Here is a 17869-nt window from a genome sequence, read left to right on the forward strand (position 1 = left end):
TGTGGTAACATGGTTTATGAGACCAATGATCATTTGAGTGGGCTTCTATGGTGCACGGGATGAATTTCATGGGATGAACTCTTTTGTTTGCATTTTTCCTGGTGCAGGTGGTAGGGTTTGTATCTTTGTTTCCATTTTCCAGTGATAGTAGCAGCTGCCATTCTCTGACCACCTGCCCATGTTTCCATACATTAAAATATGGAGCCTCCATTCTCAGGTCTAAAGGAAGCCCCAGGTTTTCCATTCAAGTTTCAGGGTATCATTTGTTATTCCCTAGTCCCCTCTGAATCTAATTTCCTGTACACTCATTCCCCACTCCGCAACTTGCATCTGTTTATCTCTTCTCCAGCACTGACCCATAGTGACACAAAGCTCTTTCTCTCTGAACCCTCACGTCTATCACTTAGAAAAATCAACAGCATCAATGCGGGGTAGCAGTGTGGGTATGTTTTTATAAGCATTTTACAGATAACAGTGAAGACTATTTGTTGGTTCCACACAGCAGATCATTTGAACTGAGCATTATATATTCCCCGCCCCTTTCAGTGCATCCACTATTTCTGTCCTCCAGACTTCCATCTCTTGTGGTGTTGCCCTGTCTTATCTCATCTCCTCTTCCTCATTCTTTTGTCTTCTCATTTCTGATTTTTCCCACCACAAATTAAGCTTTTCTTCTCATAAAAAAAACACTTGAATTGTATTTTTGTGTTCTCTAGTCAATATTTTCATTCCGGAGGCTCCCTTGGGGCTCCTACCCAACAACTTATCAAGATTCTTCCTGAACAGACAATCTTTTCCCTAAAAAGATCTTTGGTTCTAGCTAGGAAAACAAAGTATATTTAATTTTCTTTATCTCATGACAGTTCTCTAAGGTAGATACTATTTAGTACCTCTATTTTACTGTTCTTCACAAGGAAGCCAGTAATATGTATTGTGAATTTAAAGTAAAGATAAATGGTAAAGAAAAAATATTAATAACAAAGCATAACAAACAATTTACATGATATAATGTGGAAGTGTGGGATGGTAGGAGGAGGAAGGGCTTAGGAAATGTTATTGTTTTCTTTAAGAAGACAATATAGAAACTGATTAACTTCAGATATTAAGATGAAATAATAGTTATATGGTTAAATATGTATGTTACATATAATTTGTATAATATATACAATTTGTAACTTCCAAACAATTAGGAGATTGGGAGGTGGGGAGAAACAGACAAAAACAATAGTAAAAACAGATGTGATCCACCAAGAAAGACAATCCAAATGTAATTTTTAAAGAAAGCATGGTAAATTTAAAACACAAAGTAAGAAAGTAAAAATAAATTGAAACAAATCAGTAACTAGTGAATGTAAATTATTTGAATTGTTTATGAAAACATACAAGCTCCTTTAGATTAAAAAAATAGTACCAATCAAACAATCAGATAAAACTCACACTATCCAACTGTATGTTATTTACAAAAATTAAAATAAAAGAACACACACACACAATGAAGAGCTATAAGAAGTGCTATTACCCTTCAAAACAGTGTTAAAGGGTATTTTAAGTATATGAAACAAATTATAAAATAAAAAGTACTTTTGATTTCAGTTAAACATATAGAAAATATTGAAAGATTATATATAAATATACCTAGATTATCTCTAGGTGATAGTATTATGGGTGCTTTTATTCTTTTCTGTTTGATTAAGTATATCTTCTGAATTTTCAATGTGTATGCATTCTCTGTAATAAGAGAAAGCAAAGTGAAATTTATTTTACAAAAAAATAAATAGTGTCAATTAACAAAATAAAAATAGGTACAGCAACATTATTATGAGATAAAATAGAATAAAAGCAAAAGACATTCAAGAAGTAAAGAGTCTGTTGGTATTGTTATATTTTCTGCCATAAAGATAGATGGTCATGTAACTAAATGCATTTAACACTTATTTTCAAAATACATATGAAAACCCAGTAGAAATAAAAGAAGAAATTGATAAATCACTTCTGATAATTTCACAGAATTCATGGTAGTAAACTTTAAAACACAGAAATAGAGATATAGATAATTCAGACAATTAAATTTATATACTGTTGTAAGGAAGAGCACTAACAAAATCAGATATTACCCCTTCTTTTTTATGTACCTAAATATACACAAAACTTGGTCATATTAATATTCATAAGCAAAATAGTATTAAGTTGCAAAAAAGCAGAAATTACTAAAATAACACCTAAAAACTTAAAAACATAAACTAAATAATCCTCCGGTCAAGATGGAGGTGTAGGTAGACACACTGTGCCTTCTAGCACAACCAAAAGAAGGACAACAACAATTTAAAAACAAAAACAACCAGAACTGACAGAACATTGAACTGTATGGAAGTCCAACAACCAAGGAGTTAAAGAAGACACATTCATCCAGACTGGTAGGAGGGGCAGAGACAGGCAGCTGGGCAGAGAGGACTCACAGCAAGGCAGCAGCTGGAGGACCAGGGCAGGCAAAGTGGCGGTGGAGCACCCGGTGAGGCAGTGGATGGTGGAGCAGGGCACACAAGGCTGCAGCTGGCTGGCGAGGTGGTGGCTGGCAGACTGGTGGTCCCACACTAGTGTGCAGATAAACTGGGAGGAACAACTGGGGAGCAGGATGAACTGTGCAACCCAGGGTCCCAGCGCAGGGGGGATAAAGCCTCAAACCACTGATTGAAAATGCCTGTGGGTGTTGAGGCAGCAGCGGGAGAAACTCCCAGCCTCACAGGAGAGTTCATTGGAGAGACCCAGAGGGTCGTGGAATGTATGCAAATCCACCCACACAGGAATCAGCACCAGAAGGGCCCAATTTGCTTGTGTGAAGTGGGGGAGGTGGCTGAAATCTGGCAGAGAGCGAGAGCCATTGTTCCCTTTAGGACACCTCCTCCACATACAATGCCACAACCCAGCCACTGGATTGCCCCACCCTTGTGAACACCTAAGGGTCTGCCCCTCACATCATAACAGGTGGGTCAAAACAAAAAATGGCCCAAATGAAAGAACAGATTAAAGCTCCAGAAAAAATACAACTAAGCAATGAAGAGATAGCCAACCTATCAGATGCACAGTTCAAAACACCGGTAATCAGAATGCTCACAAAATTGGTTGAATTTGGTTGCAGATTAGATGAAATAATGAAGGCTATGCTAAATAAAATAAAGGAAAATGTACAGGGAACCAATAGTGATGGGAAGGAAATTGGAACTCAAATCAATGGTGAGGATCAGAAGGAAGAAAGAAACACCCAATCAGAAAAGAATGAAGAAACAAGAATTCAAAAAAATGAGGAGAGGCTTAGGAACCTCCAGGACATTTTTAAACGTTCCAATATCCAAATATAGGAGTACCAGAAGGAGAAGAGGAAGAGCAACAAGTGGAAAAGTTACTTGAACAAATAATAAAGGAGAACTTCCCCAATCTGGCAAAGGAAATAGACTTTCAGGAAGTCCAGAGAGTCCCAAAGAAGTTGGACCCAAGGAGGAACACACCAAGGCACATCATAATTACATTAGCCAAGATTAAAATGAAGGAGAGAATCCTAGAAGCAGCAAGAGAAAAGGAGATAGTTACCTACAAAAGAGCTCCCATAAGATTGTCAGCTGATTTCTCAAAAGAGACCTTGCAGGCAAGAAGGGGCTGGAAAGAAGTATTCTAAGTCATGAAAGGCAAGGACCTACATCCAAGATGACTCTATCTGGCAAAGCTTTCATTTAGAATGGTAGTGCAGTGAAAGTGCTTCTCAGCTACAGTCAAGTTAAAGGAGTTCATCATCACTAAGCCCTTATTATACAAAATGTTAAAGAGACTTATCTAAGAAAAAGAAGATAAAAAATATGAATGGTAAAGTTACAGGAAACTCACAGTCATTAACAACCACACCTAAAACAAAAACAAAAGCAAACTCAGCAAACAACTAGAACAGGAACAGAACCATAAAAATGGAGATCACATGGAAGGTTATCAACAGGGTAGTGGGAGGAGGAGAGAGAGGGAAAAGGTACAGAGAATAAGTAGTGTAGATGGTAGGTAGAAAATAGGAAGGGGGAGGTTAAGAATAGTATAGGAAATGTGGAAGCCAAAGATCTTATATGTATGACACATGGACATGAAATAAAGAGGGGGAATATGTGTAGGAGGGGGTATGAAGGGTGGAGGGGAGTGAAGGGGGGGAAGTGGGACAACCGTAATAGCATAATCAATAAAATATATTTTAAAAAAAGATTCACAAAAATTAGAAAAGATTTCCTGTCAAAGATAGAATGTCTCTTGATTAACATGTAATTAAACATCAAAATCCACCCAAAACCCCCCAAAACTAAATAATCCTGAGGTAAAAAGAGCCAATCAAAATTAGTAGTTATGTACTGTTTGGAAATGAATTACAATGAGAGAATAGCCCATTAAAATCTGCAGAATGTGACCTAAAAATTGAACAGAGGAAAATTTATATCAGGAAGTCAATGCATTAGAAAGTATGTAAAATAAAAATATATGAGCAAGAACCCAGTAAAAGAACAACAACAGCAAAAATAAAAGAATGAAATCAATGACAGTGAGTAGAAATGTTCAACAAAAAACAATCCCAGCATCAATTTCAGATTTTAAATTAAAAATGTATTACTTGACAAGACCAATAATACAGACAAAACTTTAAAAGAAGGCATGTAAAATGTTAAGAAGGAATGAAGATATAAACACGGAATTTAGAGATTAAATATATGGAAGAGAATATTTTATACAATGTAATATTAATAATTTGAAAACCTAAATAAAACTGATTTTATTTTATAAAAATATAAATAGCTAAAAATAGCTCAAAATTTAGAATTCCTCAGCTGATCAATAAACCAAAGAGAAGCCAAAAAGAAATTTCTTTAATTTAATAAAGCATGTGCCAGAAACCTATACCAAGCATCACAGTAGAAACATTAGAAATATTACGCCTAGAGTCAGCATACAAGAGGGATGGCCAACTATTGTCATGTCCTCTTATTTAACATTGAACTAGGAATATTAGCCATGACAATATGACATGAAAAATTATGATGAGGTATCAATATTGCAAATATGAAAAAGGAAAAGATACATTGATAGTTTTAAAATACTTGTGCATAGATTCCTGAAGCATTCTCAACACAGGTTAAAACTGTCTTCATTATAATCTCAAGGCATTATTTTCCTTTTGCACCGTGTTGACATTTCTTTGCATTGATGGAGCAAAAGCAATGGTAAGTAAAACTGATGGTGACATATCACAAATTGAGGCAGTCATACCCAACTCTCCTAGTCATCAAACTCTTCACTTCAGTGTACTTACACTACAAAAAATTTTGACAGTTTCACTTAAGAATGACAATGAAGCAATAAAAGTTGTATTTAATCTCTACCTGTGAATACACATCGTTTAAATATACTATGTGATGAATGAAATGGGAGGACTCTTTAGGCATTTCTGCTGATTAAATGGTTTTCTCAAGGGAAAACAATTGTGTGGTTGAGTTGTGAACTAGCCACTTTTTCCCCGGAAGGCCATTTTTACATGAAAAAAATTACTGAGTGACAAATTATCTATATTTAGACTTAGATATTTGGGGATTTTCTTTCAGAAAAAAGCACAATTCAAGGAAAGTGACATGATTTGTTGATAGTAATAACATTTTATCTTCCATGTTAAAAATGACAATTTTGGAAAACTTGTATCCTGCACTGTGAACTTGATATGTCTCTAACAATTAGAGAATTCATAATGAGGTCAGTAGTGATATTAATAAATGTTATTTAATATCATAGAAGAAAATGAGTTTATATTTGTATTATCTTCACAACTCAGTGTCAAATATTTTTTAAAAGACAAATGGATAGTATTATAATATGCATGGGATTAAAAGGCCATTAAAGCAGTAAGATAGACATATGGATTTGAATGTCACAGATTATGAAATATTTGTTGATATGGTTTCAGATTCTGCCTTACAATTAATCTTTAAAACTCTACCACTTGTTGAGTATTGTTGTATTACTGTACCAAAAACAGATGTCCACAACTATCTGAAAAGACTAATTATTTCTGCCTCTTCTAACTACATATCAGAAGACACATGCTATCTATAGAATAGAATGAATAAAGAAGCAGATATGAAAAGCTGGCTGCCTTCTCACAAATAGACTTCCTTTTCCTCCCAAATATATTATTTATGTTAACATGTAATAGATTTGCTATTTTTTATTATGTTTATTGGGGTGACATTGGTTAATAAGATTATATAGGTTTTGAGTGTATATTTCTATGTACATGATCTTCACAATGTATTGTGTGTCCAGGTTCACTATTTTTAAGTATAGGAAAGTCAGGTGACAATATACAAGGGCTCCATTTGACAATTGAAATATGAGCCTGTGCTTTATTTCTATATGTTACTGATATTTGTTTTTAAAATATTAAACAACTGTACTTGAACAACAATAAAAAATGTAAAAAAATAGAGAAAAAATTAAAAAATAAACAATATGCAATTTTATGGTTATTTTACTCATTATAAGTCACTTATTCTTCCAGAAGATAATAGTACATTTTTATTTAGTCACACATCAAGAATCAGGGCACATTTTCATTTCTGAAAATGCCATAAAAAATTTTGGCTTAGCTCTTCCATCAGAACTTCACTAGAAGGAAACTGTACAATGAACTGAATTTTGTAGGATTTAATTCTTCTACTTGTAAAACACATAATAATGGAATGATTAGTCATATATATATAAAAGCTTATATTGCTTCACAAATATCCTTGAGGCATGCACACATTTGGAAAAATGAAAGGTAAACAAAAAGCTTAATGAATAGATGTAGAGTAAGAAGCAGGTGTGGTCTTTCTTTACCAGAGGAAGAATGGTGTTGTTCCAGAACATGAAGTCAGATCCAGGAAAGCAGGTTTCTAGCATGGCCCACACTTTCTGCAGGCAGGAAGTTTTTCTTTTTGGCTCATTGCTGTATCCCTACTGCTTAGCATGTCACTTGGGCCACAGTAAGTGCTTAGTAAACATTATTTGAATGAATGGATAAATAAAAGGTCTTGTTATTTTGAGACCCTTCTTGTTCTAACACTTTTATGTTTTTAGGATTTATTTGTTCTAACACTTTTATGTTTTTAGGATTTATTTGTCACATGCTTTTTCAAATAGAACAATTTTACAGTTTGTAACATTTTAGGCCTCCAAAAATATCACTTCTTTTTCATGGAAATTTGAGGTATACTGAGCAAATGAGGGGAAGGAGGGTGCATTGCTCTGAAATGTGGGTAACTGGGGGCAGTGATCACAGGTGCTGAACATACAACATTTCATTTCTTCCTTTTGATTTAAATAGTATTATTTAAAAACATTTTAATTATGAAAGCAGGATAATATATATTTATTGATTACATTTGGGAAGCATATAAACATATAAGGAAGAAAATCGTAATTGTCCTCAATGCCAGCACTGCTAACACTTTGGCATATTTCTTTCTGTAGATAGGTGATTAGAGAAAATCATTTGATTTTGGTCCAATGTTTCAAAAGTACATGGGCTATCAGAATCAATATAGTATAAAAGCTACGATCTCGATTGATTTTGAGAATCAATATAGTATAAAAGCTATGATCTCGATATACTGACACAAACCTAAATTCTATATTCACCAACTTACTCACTGAATAACCATGGTCATTTAAGCATCAGTTGCTTCATCTGTAAAATGGTGATAATAAAAATAACATGAATTTGTAATGATGAAATGATCCAATACATATTATATGCTCAGCACTGTGCAGAATATATGATAATCACTCAATAATGCTATCATTATTTACTATCTTTTCGTTGATTTTTACTGTATTTTTCCATTACTGTTTAGTCCCCTTACACCCCTCTCCCCACCAATCACCATACTGTTGTCCATGTCCATGAGTCCCTTTTCTTTTTTGTTCAATCCTTCCACTCCCTCTCCCCCCACCTCTTAGCAGTCATCTACTCTCTATCTATTAATCTGTCTCTATTTTGCTTGTTAGTTTAGTTTGTTCATTAGATTTCACATATGAGTGAAACCATATGGTATTTGTCTTTCTCTTACTGGCTTATTTCACTTAGCATAATGTTCTCCAGGTCTATCCATGCTGTCACAATGGATAAAACTTTCTTCTTTTTTATGGCCGAGTAATATTCCATTGTGTTTTATCCACTCACAAATATCCCATAGTTGTTTTATCCACTCATCTACTGATGGACACTTGGGCTGCTTCCATATCTTGGTGATTGTAAATAATGCTGCAATGAACATACAGGTGCATATGTTCTTTCAAATTTGTGTTTTGGGTTCCTTTGGATATATTCCCAGAAGTGGGACTGCTGGGTTAAAAGGCACATCCATTTTTAATTTTTTGATGTATCTCCATACTGCTTTCCACAGTGGCTGCACCAATCTGCATTCACATCACACAGGGCAAAAGGGTTCCCTTTTCTCTACATCCTCATTAGCACTTGTTGTTTGTTGATTTATTCATGATGGCCATTCTGACAGGTGTGAGATGGTATCTCACTGTGGTTGTAATTTGAATTTCTCTGATGATTAGTGACATTGAACTTCTTTTCACATGTCCCTTGGCCACCTGTATGTCCTCTTTAGAGAAATGTCTGTTCAGGTCCTTTACCCATTTTTTAATTGGGTTGTTTGTTTTTCTAGTGTTGAGTTTGGTAAGTTCTTTATAAATTTTGGGTATTAACTCCTTATCAGATGTATCAGTGAATATGTTCTCCCATTCTGTGACTTGTCTTTTTCTTTTGTTGATGGTTTCCTTTGCTGTGCAAAAACTTTTTAGTTTGATGAAGTCCCATTTGTTGGTTTTTTCTGTTTCTCTTGCCTGGGGAGATATATCTCATAAAAGATTTCTACAATGTCCAAAATTTTGCTGCCTATGTTTCCTTGTAGGATTTTTATTGTTTCAGGTCTAATTTTTAAGTCTTTGATCCATTTTGAACTTATTCTTGTGTGTGGTATAAAAAGGTGATCTAGTTTCATTTTACTGCACATATTTGTCCAATTCTCTCAACACCATTTATTGAATAAACTGTTTTTAGCCCACTATATGTGCTTGCTTCCTCTGTCAAATATTAATTGATTATAAACCTGTGGGTTTATTTCTGTGCTCTCTATTCTGTTCCATTGATCTATATGCCCATTTTTATGCCAGTATTAGGCTGTTTTGTTTACTATGGCTTTGTAGTATAATTTCATATTAGGTAGTGTGATTCCTCCAACTTTGTTCTCCTTTCTCAGGGTCACTGTTGCTATGTGGAGTCTTTTGTGATTCCATATAAAGTTTTGAAATATTTGCAGATGATATGATACTGTACATAGAGAACCTCAAAGATGCTACCAAAAAAACTAGAACTGATGAATGAACTCAGCAAAGTAGCAGGATACAAAGTTAATACCCAGAAATCAGTTACATTTTTATATGCCAATAATGAACTAACAGAAAGGGAAATTAAGAGAACAATCCCATTCACAATTGCTTCAAAAAGAATAAAATACCTAGGAATAAACCTAACTAAGGATGTAAAAGACCTGTTCTCAGAAAATTTAAAGATGTTGAAGAAAGAAATGTAAGAAAATACAAGTAAGTGGAAGCACATAACTTGTTCATGGGTAGGAAGAATTAACATCATTAAAATATTCATACTACATAAAGCAATCTATAGATTCAATGCAATTCCTGTCACGATTCCAATGACATTTTTCCTAGAAATATAACAAATTTCATTACTTATCATTATTACAATTCTTTTAATGCAATGGCATAATTTTGGTAATTTTTATTTTCCTAGAGTTAGTTGTGATTCTAATTATGATGATTTACTATTGTTATAATGAAGAATATTTTGGTCATTTTTATTTTCTTAGAGATCTAGTGAATTTTTCTTGTTCTTTAAGAGTTCATCATAATAGTAGTGTCTTAAGCATTTTAATATTTAGGTGTCATGACCAGAAACTCTATTATTCTTTGCTCCTGCTCAGATCCCTCTGATATTCTATGATCCCTTTTCAGGATATCGCTCATGCCCACTGCACTTCTTCCTGCCTGCACTCTCTTTGGGTGTGCTGTTCTGAGAGGTTTAAATGTAATCACTGCTCAAGTTTGACATCTGCCTTAAACGCTAGATCCAGAGTTGGTTTCCTGAAGTGCATTACCAATGGAATATTTTGTATATTCTCAAACATAACTTGCCCTCCAACCTTTCTTCTTCTGGGACAGAATTTGATACACCCATCCAGTTTCTGAGCCAGAAGCACAGCAGTCATATCGATGTCCCGCCTCCTGGAACACTCCACATTCAAGATCAATCACAGTGTTGTGAATCTGTCTTCTTCTCTCCCCGCACTGCTCCTCTTCCAGCTCAGTCCTTTGCTTTTGTTCACTGGACCTGGCAGTAGTCTCCTCACTATTCTCTAGTCTCTGATCTTCACTCCTTAAAGTCATCAAAAAATCTGTTCAAGAAGTTGAACCTCTGAAGCTTTCAGCTGGGAATTCCAGAGGTTTCTTGTCATGTCACTGTGCAGGATAAAGTCAATGCTTGGCATGACATTCAGATGTCTGTGACCCAGTATTAATCCTTCTTTCATATCCCATCCTTGTTACTTCCTACCTCATGCTTTGGTGGTAATAATGGTCACACACAGGCCGTTCCACTCCTCTGATGGAAATGCCTTCCCCACCTTTTTCCTTGCCAGCTTCCCTTCCTGTCTATAGACTTAGCTTCAGTGTTGCCTTCTCCAAGAAGCTTTCCTTAAAGCCAACATTGGGCTAAATCATCTAGTTCTACTTCTCTGTGCTTGCCATTTGCTGTTGAAAGTGTCTGTGTGTCTCCCATCCTGACTACCAGCTTGTCTCGGGACAGTGAAGTTCACATTGGCCGCCACATGGAGTAGATCCTCAACAGATGCCTGTGGAAGCAAAATGGACTCTTTTTGTCCATTTCCTCATCCCGTCAACTGCTCAAGGTTACATACATGAGTTTTAGTCATCACAAACCTTACCCCAATGTTTGCTACAGAAGGACGCTCCAAATAGGTATACCTAAGCGAGAGGTAAGGGGTTACAAATGAAGGCTGGACTTGCATTTTCATAAAGCAGATGTCTACAAGAAGAGTCTCAAACCTGCTGAAATGTTTCCTATCTTGGTGCATAGAAACAGCTGACCAGTTATAAGATATACTGTAGGATTTAGTTGTGAGCTATTTGTCCATTCTGGCATCTACAAACTCACAAATGTCCTACAGAACTTATAAAATTTAAATAAAGAAATTAAATCATAAGAATAGATATTGGTAATGAGAGAACATAAAGGTGTTTATAAAGTCTGGAAACAAAATATTATTTTATTTTTGGTTACAGATTGAAGATGCCCTTAACGACATTGCATGTGGATTCACCTGTTTGCAGACTTTAACATTCACTTTGTTTGCTTACAGAGAACTCATCAAAGCTGTTTGTAGTATATATCAATATCATTGAGAGTCACCGAAACTTTGATCTATATTATAAAATTGGACTCATAGCACTACAAAATCAGCAACATATGGTTTTGACAAATGCCATGTAAAAAAATGTAGACATTTGATTTTATTATGGAACCCAAGCTCCCAAAATAAGGGAAGAAAACACTGTGCATCTCAGCAGCTCTTCTCGCTTCTATTGCACGCACATTACACACGGTTTGGAGGTAGCTCTCCAAAATATGAGCTGAAAGCTTCCTCGGAAAGCAAATCTTTCCCACATCCTTCCCTGCAGTTCCTCTTTAAGAGGTGTCAGCATGGCTGAAAGAATGAAGTGGCTGCACATTGTTCTGTAGTGCTATTATGTGCTTAACATTTCCATAACAAAAGTGCCACTCGACTTCTCCCCGATTAATGCAGCTCGAGGGCTCTTGTCGTCCTTTAATAAAACATTGTTGAAATCATTTATTTAGAGCCCCTGGTTACTAGTGGGAGAATGACCATCTTTGTGCCAAAATATAGTGTATACAGTCCACTATTTTGTAGTAGATCATTCTGTGATTTAAGAAACTGATTAAATGGATGTCTTAGAAGGTATTTATGCTAATAGCACATTACTTATGTCATTCAGATAGTCTAGGGTGAACCTTTTCAACTGTCCAGCGAAGGCAAGCCTTCATACGGAATACAGTAACATCCAACTTTACTTGACTCACAAGGCTGTGAGACCCACTGGCAACCCAGGCGTTTGTAACGTGAGGTTTCTCAACAACCTTGCTTTGGGAGAAACCAGGTCAGCTGGCAAGTATTTATGATGTTCCTTGGTATAAGAGGTCAAAAACAAATAATGCATGCTCTTCTTTTGCTAGGTTTGATGGGGTTATATGAAGTTATGTTTGAGAATGTCCACAGTCGAACTCACAAAGTAGGCTAATAATGCAAAGCCAAAGTTTAAAGTAGAAAGATTTTCAAATGCGGTGTTTTATGACTCTGAAAGTTCTCATGGCCTTTTCCTCCTCTTTTTAATCTATACTACTTAGTGGTGCTGGGATGAAGTGGGGTGTGAGTGCAGGGAGTGGTGAGGAAGGGACTCCCACTCCATACTGTGTCTCTTGATTCTTATGGGGAGAGTCTGCTGGTTCTGAGCCTTGTCTTCCCCATGCAGACCCTATTGGGAGTGCTGCTGTGCACCCCAGACCTGTCAAAGCATGGTGGCCCCTTTAGTTTGTGGAGGTGGATGTCAGGAGCTGCTTTCTTACTTTTGGACATTTGTAGGCGTCCTGTCTAATCAAAGGGAGGACTTACTACTTAGTACAAGAATTTAGTTCCCTCCAGTCATTTTTCCCCTTTACATATGAACATTGCCCACATACATTGCTATATATTATTAAAAATAAACAAGAGATCTTATGTCCATCGTGGTCATATACAAAAGCATTGCTATGTGCTTGGGTGAACAGTGAAGGCTGAACTTCCTTCTATTTACTGTATGGTCACTGTCAGTTCAATGAACTGCCTTCTTGTTCTCCATCATTGTCCCCCACTCCCTTAAACATTTGTCACTGAAGTGCCTTCAAAGACAAATAAACTGTCACTGAGAAGGCAAACCCGTTAACTGGGAAAAGGAGGACAACCGCAAAGACCCATGATTTTACATGAAATTTAGAAGGAATTGCTTGCTCTCACTCCAGAATATTTCTGTGGGAAGTGTGGTGCTTTTTGAGAATCCCCAGGAAAAGCCAGAGATACTTTTTCTTTCAGTAATGGTACTTCCAGGCATTCTCCATCTCAAATGTCCAAAATTCCAAAAGGCTCCCCAGAGAGCGTGAGATATTACAGATGTCAACATCTGTAAAAATCCTTTCTGCCTAGGAGCAGATGGCAGCCTACAATCCCATAACTAAAGCTGAAGGTACTAACAGCTCAGCAACCTGCTCTGGAATCCACTGGGTCTGCAGAGGCAAAGGGAAGCTCCTGGGCTCCAGTGTCGAACTGTTTAAATTGAAATGGACCACCGATCAATGTTCACTTTCTTCAAGGAAGAAAGCATAAAGCCTCATGTCTTCTCTCCCCAAGAGCTAGCTGTGTTGATTTATTCCAGGCAGATGCTTTTGACAGGACCCTGTAAAATCAAGTCCTGAGTTTATTGTGGCAGTTAATTATCAGGCCTTTTCTAGTGCTAATGCTTTTTACTTCTTACTGGAGAAAACTAGGCCTTTTACTGGGACAAAGACTTAACTTTTAGTCAAGAGTGTGTTAAAATAACATGAAATGGAGATAATTTAAATATATTTAAGGGCAAGCGCAAGACTGTTGCTAACTTGACGTTTTGTAAAGAAAGCTGATTTCATTTACAAGTCTTTTGGAATACCCTTTGTTCATTTCCCAAAGAAACAAAGCTTTCAGCTTTGTTTTAACAATATGTTTACTCAACCATTCAGGTGACCCGGTTCCAGCCACACACCACTCTCCTAGACTTCTCTGAAACTACAACTAAGACTTTCTGATGTTACACGCATATGAATCTCTTGGCTTTAGATGCAACAAGAAGCACCTAGAAGCCCTCTATAAAAGCTGGGGAAAGAGCCACTTAAAGGAAAAGAAACCTTGAAAGTAGGGGGTGGGAGTGGGTGGGAGGAAGTTGGGAGGGGGCATAGCTTTGTTAATTACTTCAGGCAGCAGAGAAATCTGGTTATGTTTTCTCAGCACATGTTAATATCATATAAAGAGACACGAGATCTTGCTAATCTGTGGACCCCTCAGACAAAGTTTATTTGTGGTGACTTTTAAACTCCTGACTTGCCTTCCAATCACCGCGTTTAAAATGAAAAGCTTTAAATAAACACCAGGAATAGAAGATAAATAAACTTTTTTTCCCCTTGCAAGTGCCTAGCTTGGCGAAGTTCAGACTCAAATCCCCAGAGGACAGAGCGCTCTCTTTTGTGTTAATGTTTAAAAGATTTTCCAATGCCGGAGTTTATTCCTACTGCAAACATTTCTATTTACAAGGTCAAGTGTATCAGCACTCGACACAGCTTAAGAGTGTAATTATTTATCTAAGGGCGTTTGAGTGTAGATCAGTAGCTCTGGCAGGAACCCAGCCTTCAGCCCACTGCTAAACAACTCCTCACAACAATATTACAAGTTCTGGTAATTGTTCCTCTCCCCAGTGTGTTTACTTTCCCTCGCCTGAATGTTTTGTAACAAAATTTTGTACTTTTTCACCCAAAGTGTGAAAGTGACTTTGAAGTATTGAGTCTCACAGGTTTCCTAAGACCTATTGGTAACAGATGTTATTGGCATGTTTGATTGCATGAGAATGTCTAGTAGCCACTGAGGACACTCCTGGAAGAAGGGGCGGGGCTGGGGGGTGTCCCAGTGGAAATGGTAGAGATGTCTGGGTTATCCCAAATTATGTAAGAGACATGATTTTGTGACTTCTTTTCACCAACATAAAAACCAGTGGAGGCCAATCAATTATATCTTTTTAGCTGCCTCATTTACAGATGTCTAATTGTTCATTAAATTAAAGGCATAAATAATAGCCCTCATTTCTTGTCTTGTACTGTATTTTAATTTCAGTTGATGGTTGATAGATTCCCAGTGGCCCCTCCACCTCCTTCCTCACCCATTATTGGGTTAACCACAATGTAACTCTGGAAAGCAACTACACCATATTCATTATTTAAAACTCTTTACTGATGTACACATTTTAATAAAAACAAATAATAAAAAAAGAATGAAAGAAATACACAAAGCCATAGTTACTTAAAACATAAGACTTTTTTTTTAAAGATGTCTATAAAAATACGTTTAAGGCAGTTTGGAAATGCATTTATACATTTCTACAATGTCCATAAATTCTCTTGAAAATAAGAATGTTAACTTCAAATCTATAAAATACACTGTACATTTCAAGGCTGTTCTAGACAGAGCACACTTTACAGCGGACTGTGGGTTTGGATCCCTGGTGACAGTTTCTATACATTTCAGGGAGAAAAGGTGTAACATGAACGTGGATTTAAAGTTTTTAATTTTTTTAAAAAATAAATTATTTCTGAAGCATACAATTTATAAAAATTCTATATACAAAGTACAGCAACTGGTAACAAACCCCAGTTTTAATACAATTTATATAAGAAGTACCAGGATTTAGCACCCTGATAGAAGCAGAAGCAATATACGTTCTCTGCATATTTGTACATACAATTTCTTGATGTAAAGAACAGAAACGACAACAAAACAAACATCATAAAGAGGCTTTCATAGATGACAGTGCAGAGCTCATTTAATACAAACTTGCATTTTCAGTATCACTAGCAACTCTTTAGATCAGCATTTTTGACCCTTAATCCTAAGAAATGTACTAAGAGATCAGAGTGGTGAGAATGAAATTAAGGTCAAGGGCTCAAAGTTACCTAAAACTAATTCAGGGATACTAACTTCTTCTCACTCCTACCCCAAGCTGAGAATTCAGGGTGCTGGTACCAAAACCAACGAACCGGTTGATAAACGAATGAACCAGTAAGTGGGACTTTTCTGATTACTGACGACTGCAATGTCCTCACTGGCCACAATAAAAGTCGATACCGGCTCCCCTGCAACCCCCCAAATGCTCATAAACTGACAGCCTCTTTTGCAAATATAAACCCCCTTCAAACCCCTTGCTCCGAGCCCAGTCCCTTGAAAACTGCTAAGGCCCCACTGGTCAGCACCCTCTTTGGAGTCCAGGACTACGTTTCTGCTCGCCCCCACCCCGCCCGGCCGCCCATTCCATACCAGGCGTCCAGAACTTTAGCTAGGCTAGTTTCTGCAGGGCAGACGTGTTGGGAGTTTCTGGAGCCAGAAAAGGGGCCAGGGAAGGATGTCCAAGAAGTCATGCTCGGGAGAGGAGACGAGCAAAGTGCCAAAGTTGTGGCGGGGAGACTGGCTAAGTCGAGTGAACTTTGAAAACGTTTTGGCAAGTATCCCCATCCATCCCCTCTGTCCTCAAGCCACAGGTGCCCTGGGACAGGCCCTCCCAAAGCCCATGACGGAGGGCGCGAGAGCTAAAACAGCTGCGGGAGCAGCAGCAGCAAGATGGAGGCGAACGGGGTCCAGGCGCCTCGGGGAGCCAAGCGTCCACTGCCGTTGCTGCTCCTTCGCCCGGGCCCGTAGGGCAGGTCCCCGTGGCCGCCCGCCGCAGCAGCGCCGCCACCCGGGCGCGGCTGGTGCGGGATGCCGTCGTCGTCGTCCAGCGGCTGCTCACCGCCAGCGCCCCCGGCGCGCTGCTCGTCGTCGTACTCCTCGTCATAGTAGTCGTCCAAGCCCCCGTCCGAGCCGCTGCTGCCGGGGCCGTTACCCAGTTCGGCACCGAAGCACAGGCGAGCCATGTTCTCTTTGACCGATTCGCATATGGGCCGCTCAAGGCCGTCGCACACACAGTCGTTGAGCAGCGCTGCCTTGGGCACAGCTAGCATGTCCTCGATGACAGTGCGGCACTCATCTGTGCAGCGCAGCCCGTTGAAGAGCTTGCCGCAGTAAGTCAGGTAGCGGTTGAGCGCCAGGTTGCAGCGGCTGTCGCGGTCGCAGCGCCTGCGGGCTTCGGTGCAACCCATGACCCCGCCCGCACCCGGGCCGCCCGCGCCGCCGCCGCTGGTCCGGGGCAGGCAAGGCTCAATGGCGCGCTTGGTGGACTTGCAGTTCTCGTCCTGCGCGCAGTCACAGTCCTCTAGAGCGGGCCCGCGGCGCGTGTGGTTGAGCTGAATAAGGGCCGAGATACAGTGGCTCGGACAGCGCCAGCGCGACGAAAAGGATGGGGCTGAGGCCGGGAAGGCGGCTGCAGCTCCGGGCGCGTCGCTCCCGCCGCGCTGCGCCAGTACCGGCGCGCACGCCTCCGCGTACTGGTTGTAGGCGTAGCTGCACTCCGGCTCCCCCTGGCACTGGAGCAGCGCCTGCCAGCAGATGAGGCGGCGGCCGTGCGCCAGCCCGGAGCCCCGCGGCGCCGAGCCTAGCAGCTGCAGCAGCGCCATCAGGCACAGCCAGGCGCCCGGCACGGTCCCCCCGCGGGCCCCGCCGCCCAGCAGCCCTGCCACCATCGCGGGCAGCGGCGGCCGCCGGGCGAGGAGGGGAAAGGAAAGGAGGCGCGGGGAGCGGCGTACACGGAGCCGGTGGAAAAGTTTGCCCCAGTCCTGCCAACTTCTTGCATGAGTGTTTTCATAAATCCATGCGCGCCGCTGGCTGGTACTCCGCTGCTTGCCGAAGGTCGGTCTGGCTCTGGTTGCCGTGGCTTCCTAGAAACGCACAGCCGCAAAGAGCCCCTCCAGTCGGTCCCCGGTTGTGGC

General features: G+C 39.2%; 1 protein-coding gene across 1 annotated transcript; it reads right to left on the minus strand.

Annotated features, from left to right (window-relative positions):
- Positions 1–15223: 15223 nt before the first annotated feature.
- Positions 15224–17623, minus strand: GAS1 (growth arrest specific 1). Its single transcript, XM_045840836.1, has one exon. The coding sequence runs from the start codon at positions 17621–17623 to the stop codon at positions 16595–16597; it is 1029 nt and encodes a 342-aa protein (XP_045696792.1). The 3' UTR covers positions 15224–16594.
- Positions 17624–17869: the final 246 nt, after the last annotated feature.

This window comes from Phyllostomus hastatus, unplaced genomic scaffold (assembly GCF_019186645.2).
Source record: "Phyllostomus hastatus isolate PE091 unplaced genomic scaffold, TTU_PhHast_1.1 phas_contig_34, whole genome shotgun sequence".
NCBI classification, from domain to species: domain Eukaryota; kingdom Metazoa; phylum Chordata; class Mammalia; order Chiroptera; family Phyllostomidae; genus Phyllostomus; species Phyllostomus hastatus.

Coding starts and splice junctions, on each gene's coding strand:
- GAS1 (XM_045840836.1), bottom strand. CDS start 17,623: ATGGTGGCAGGGCTGCTGGGCGGCGGGGCCCGCGGGGGGACCGTGCCG.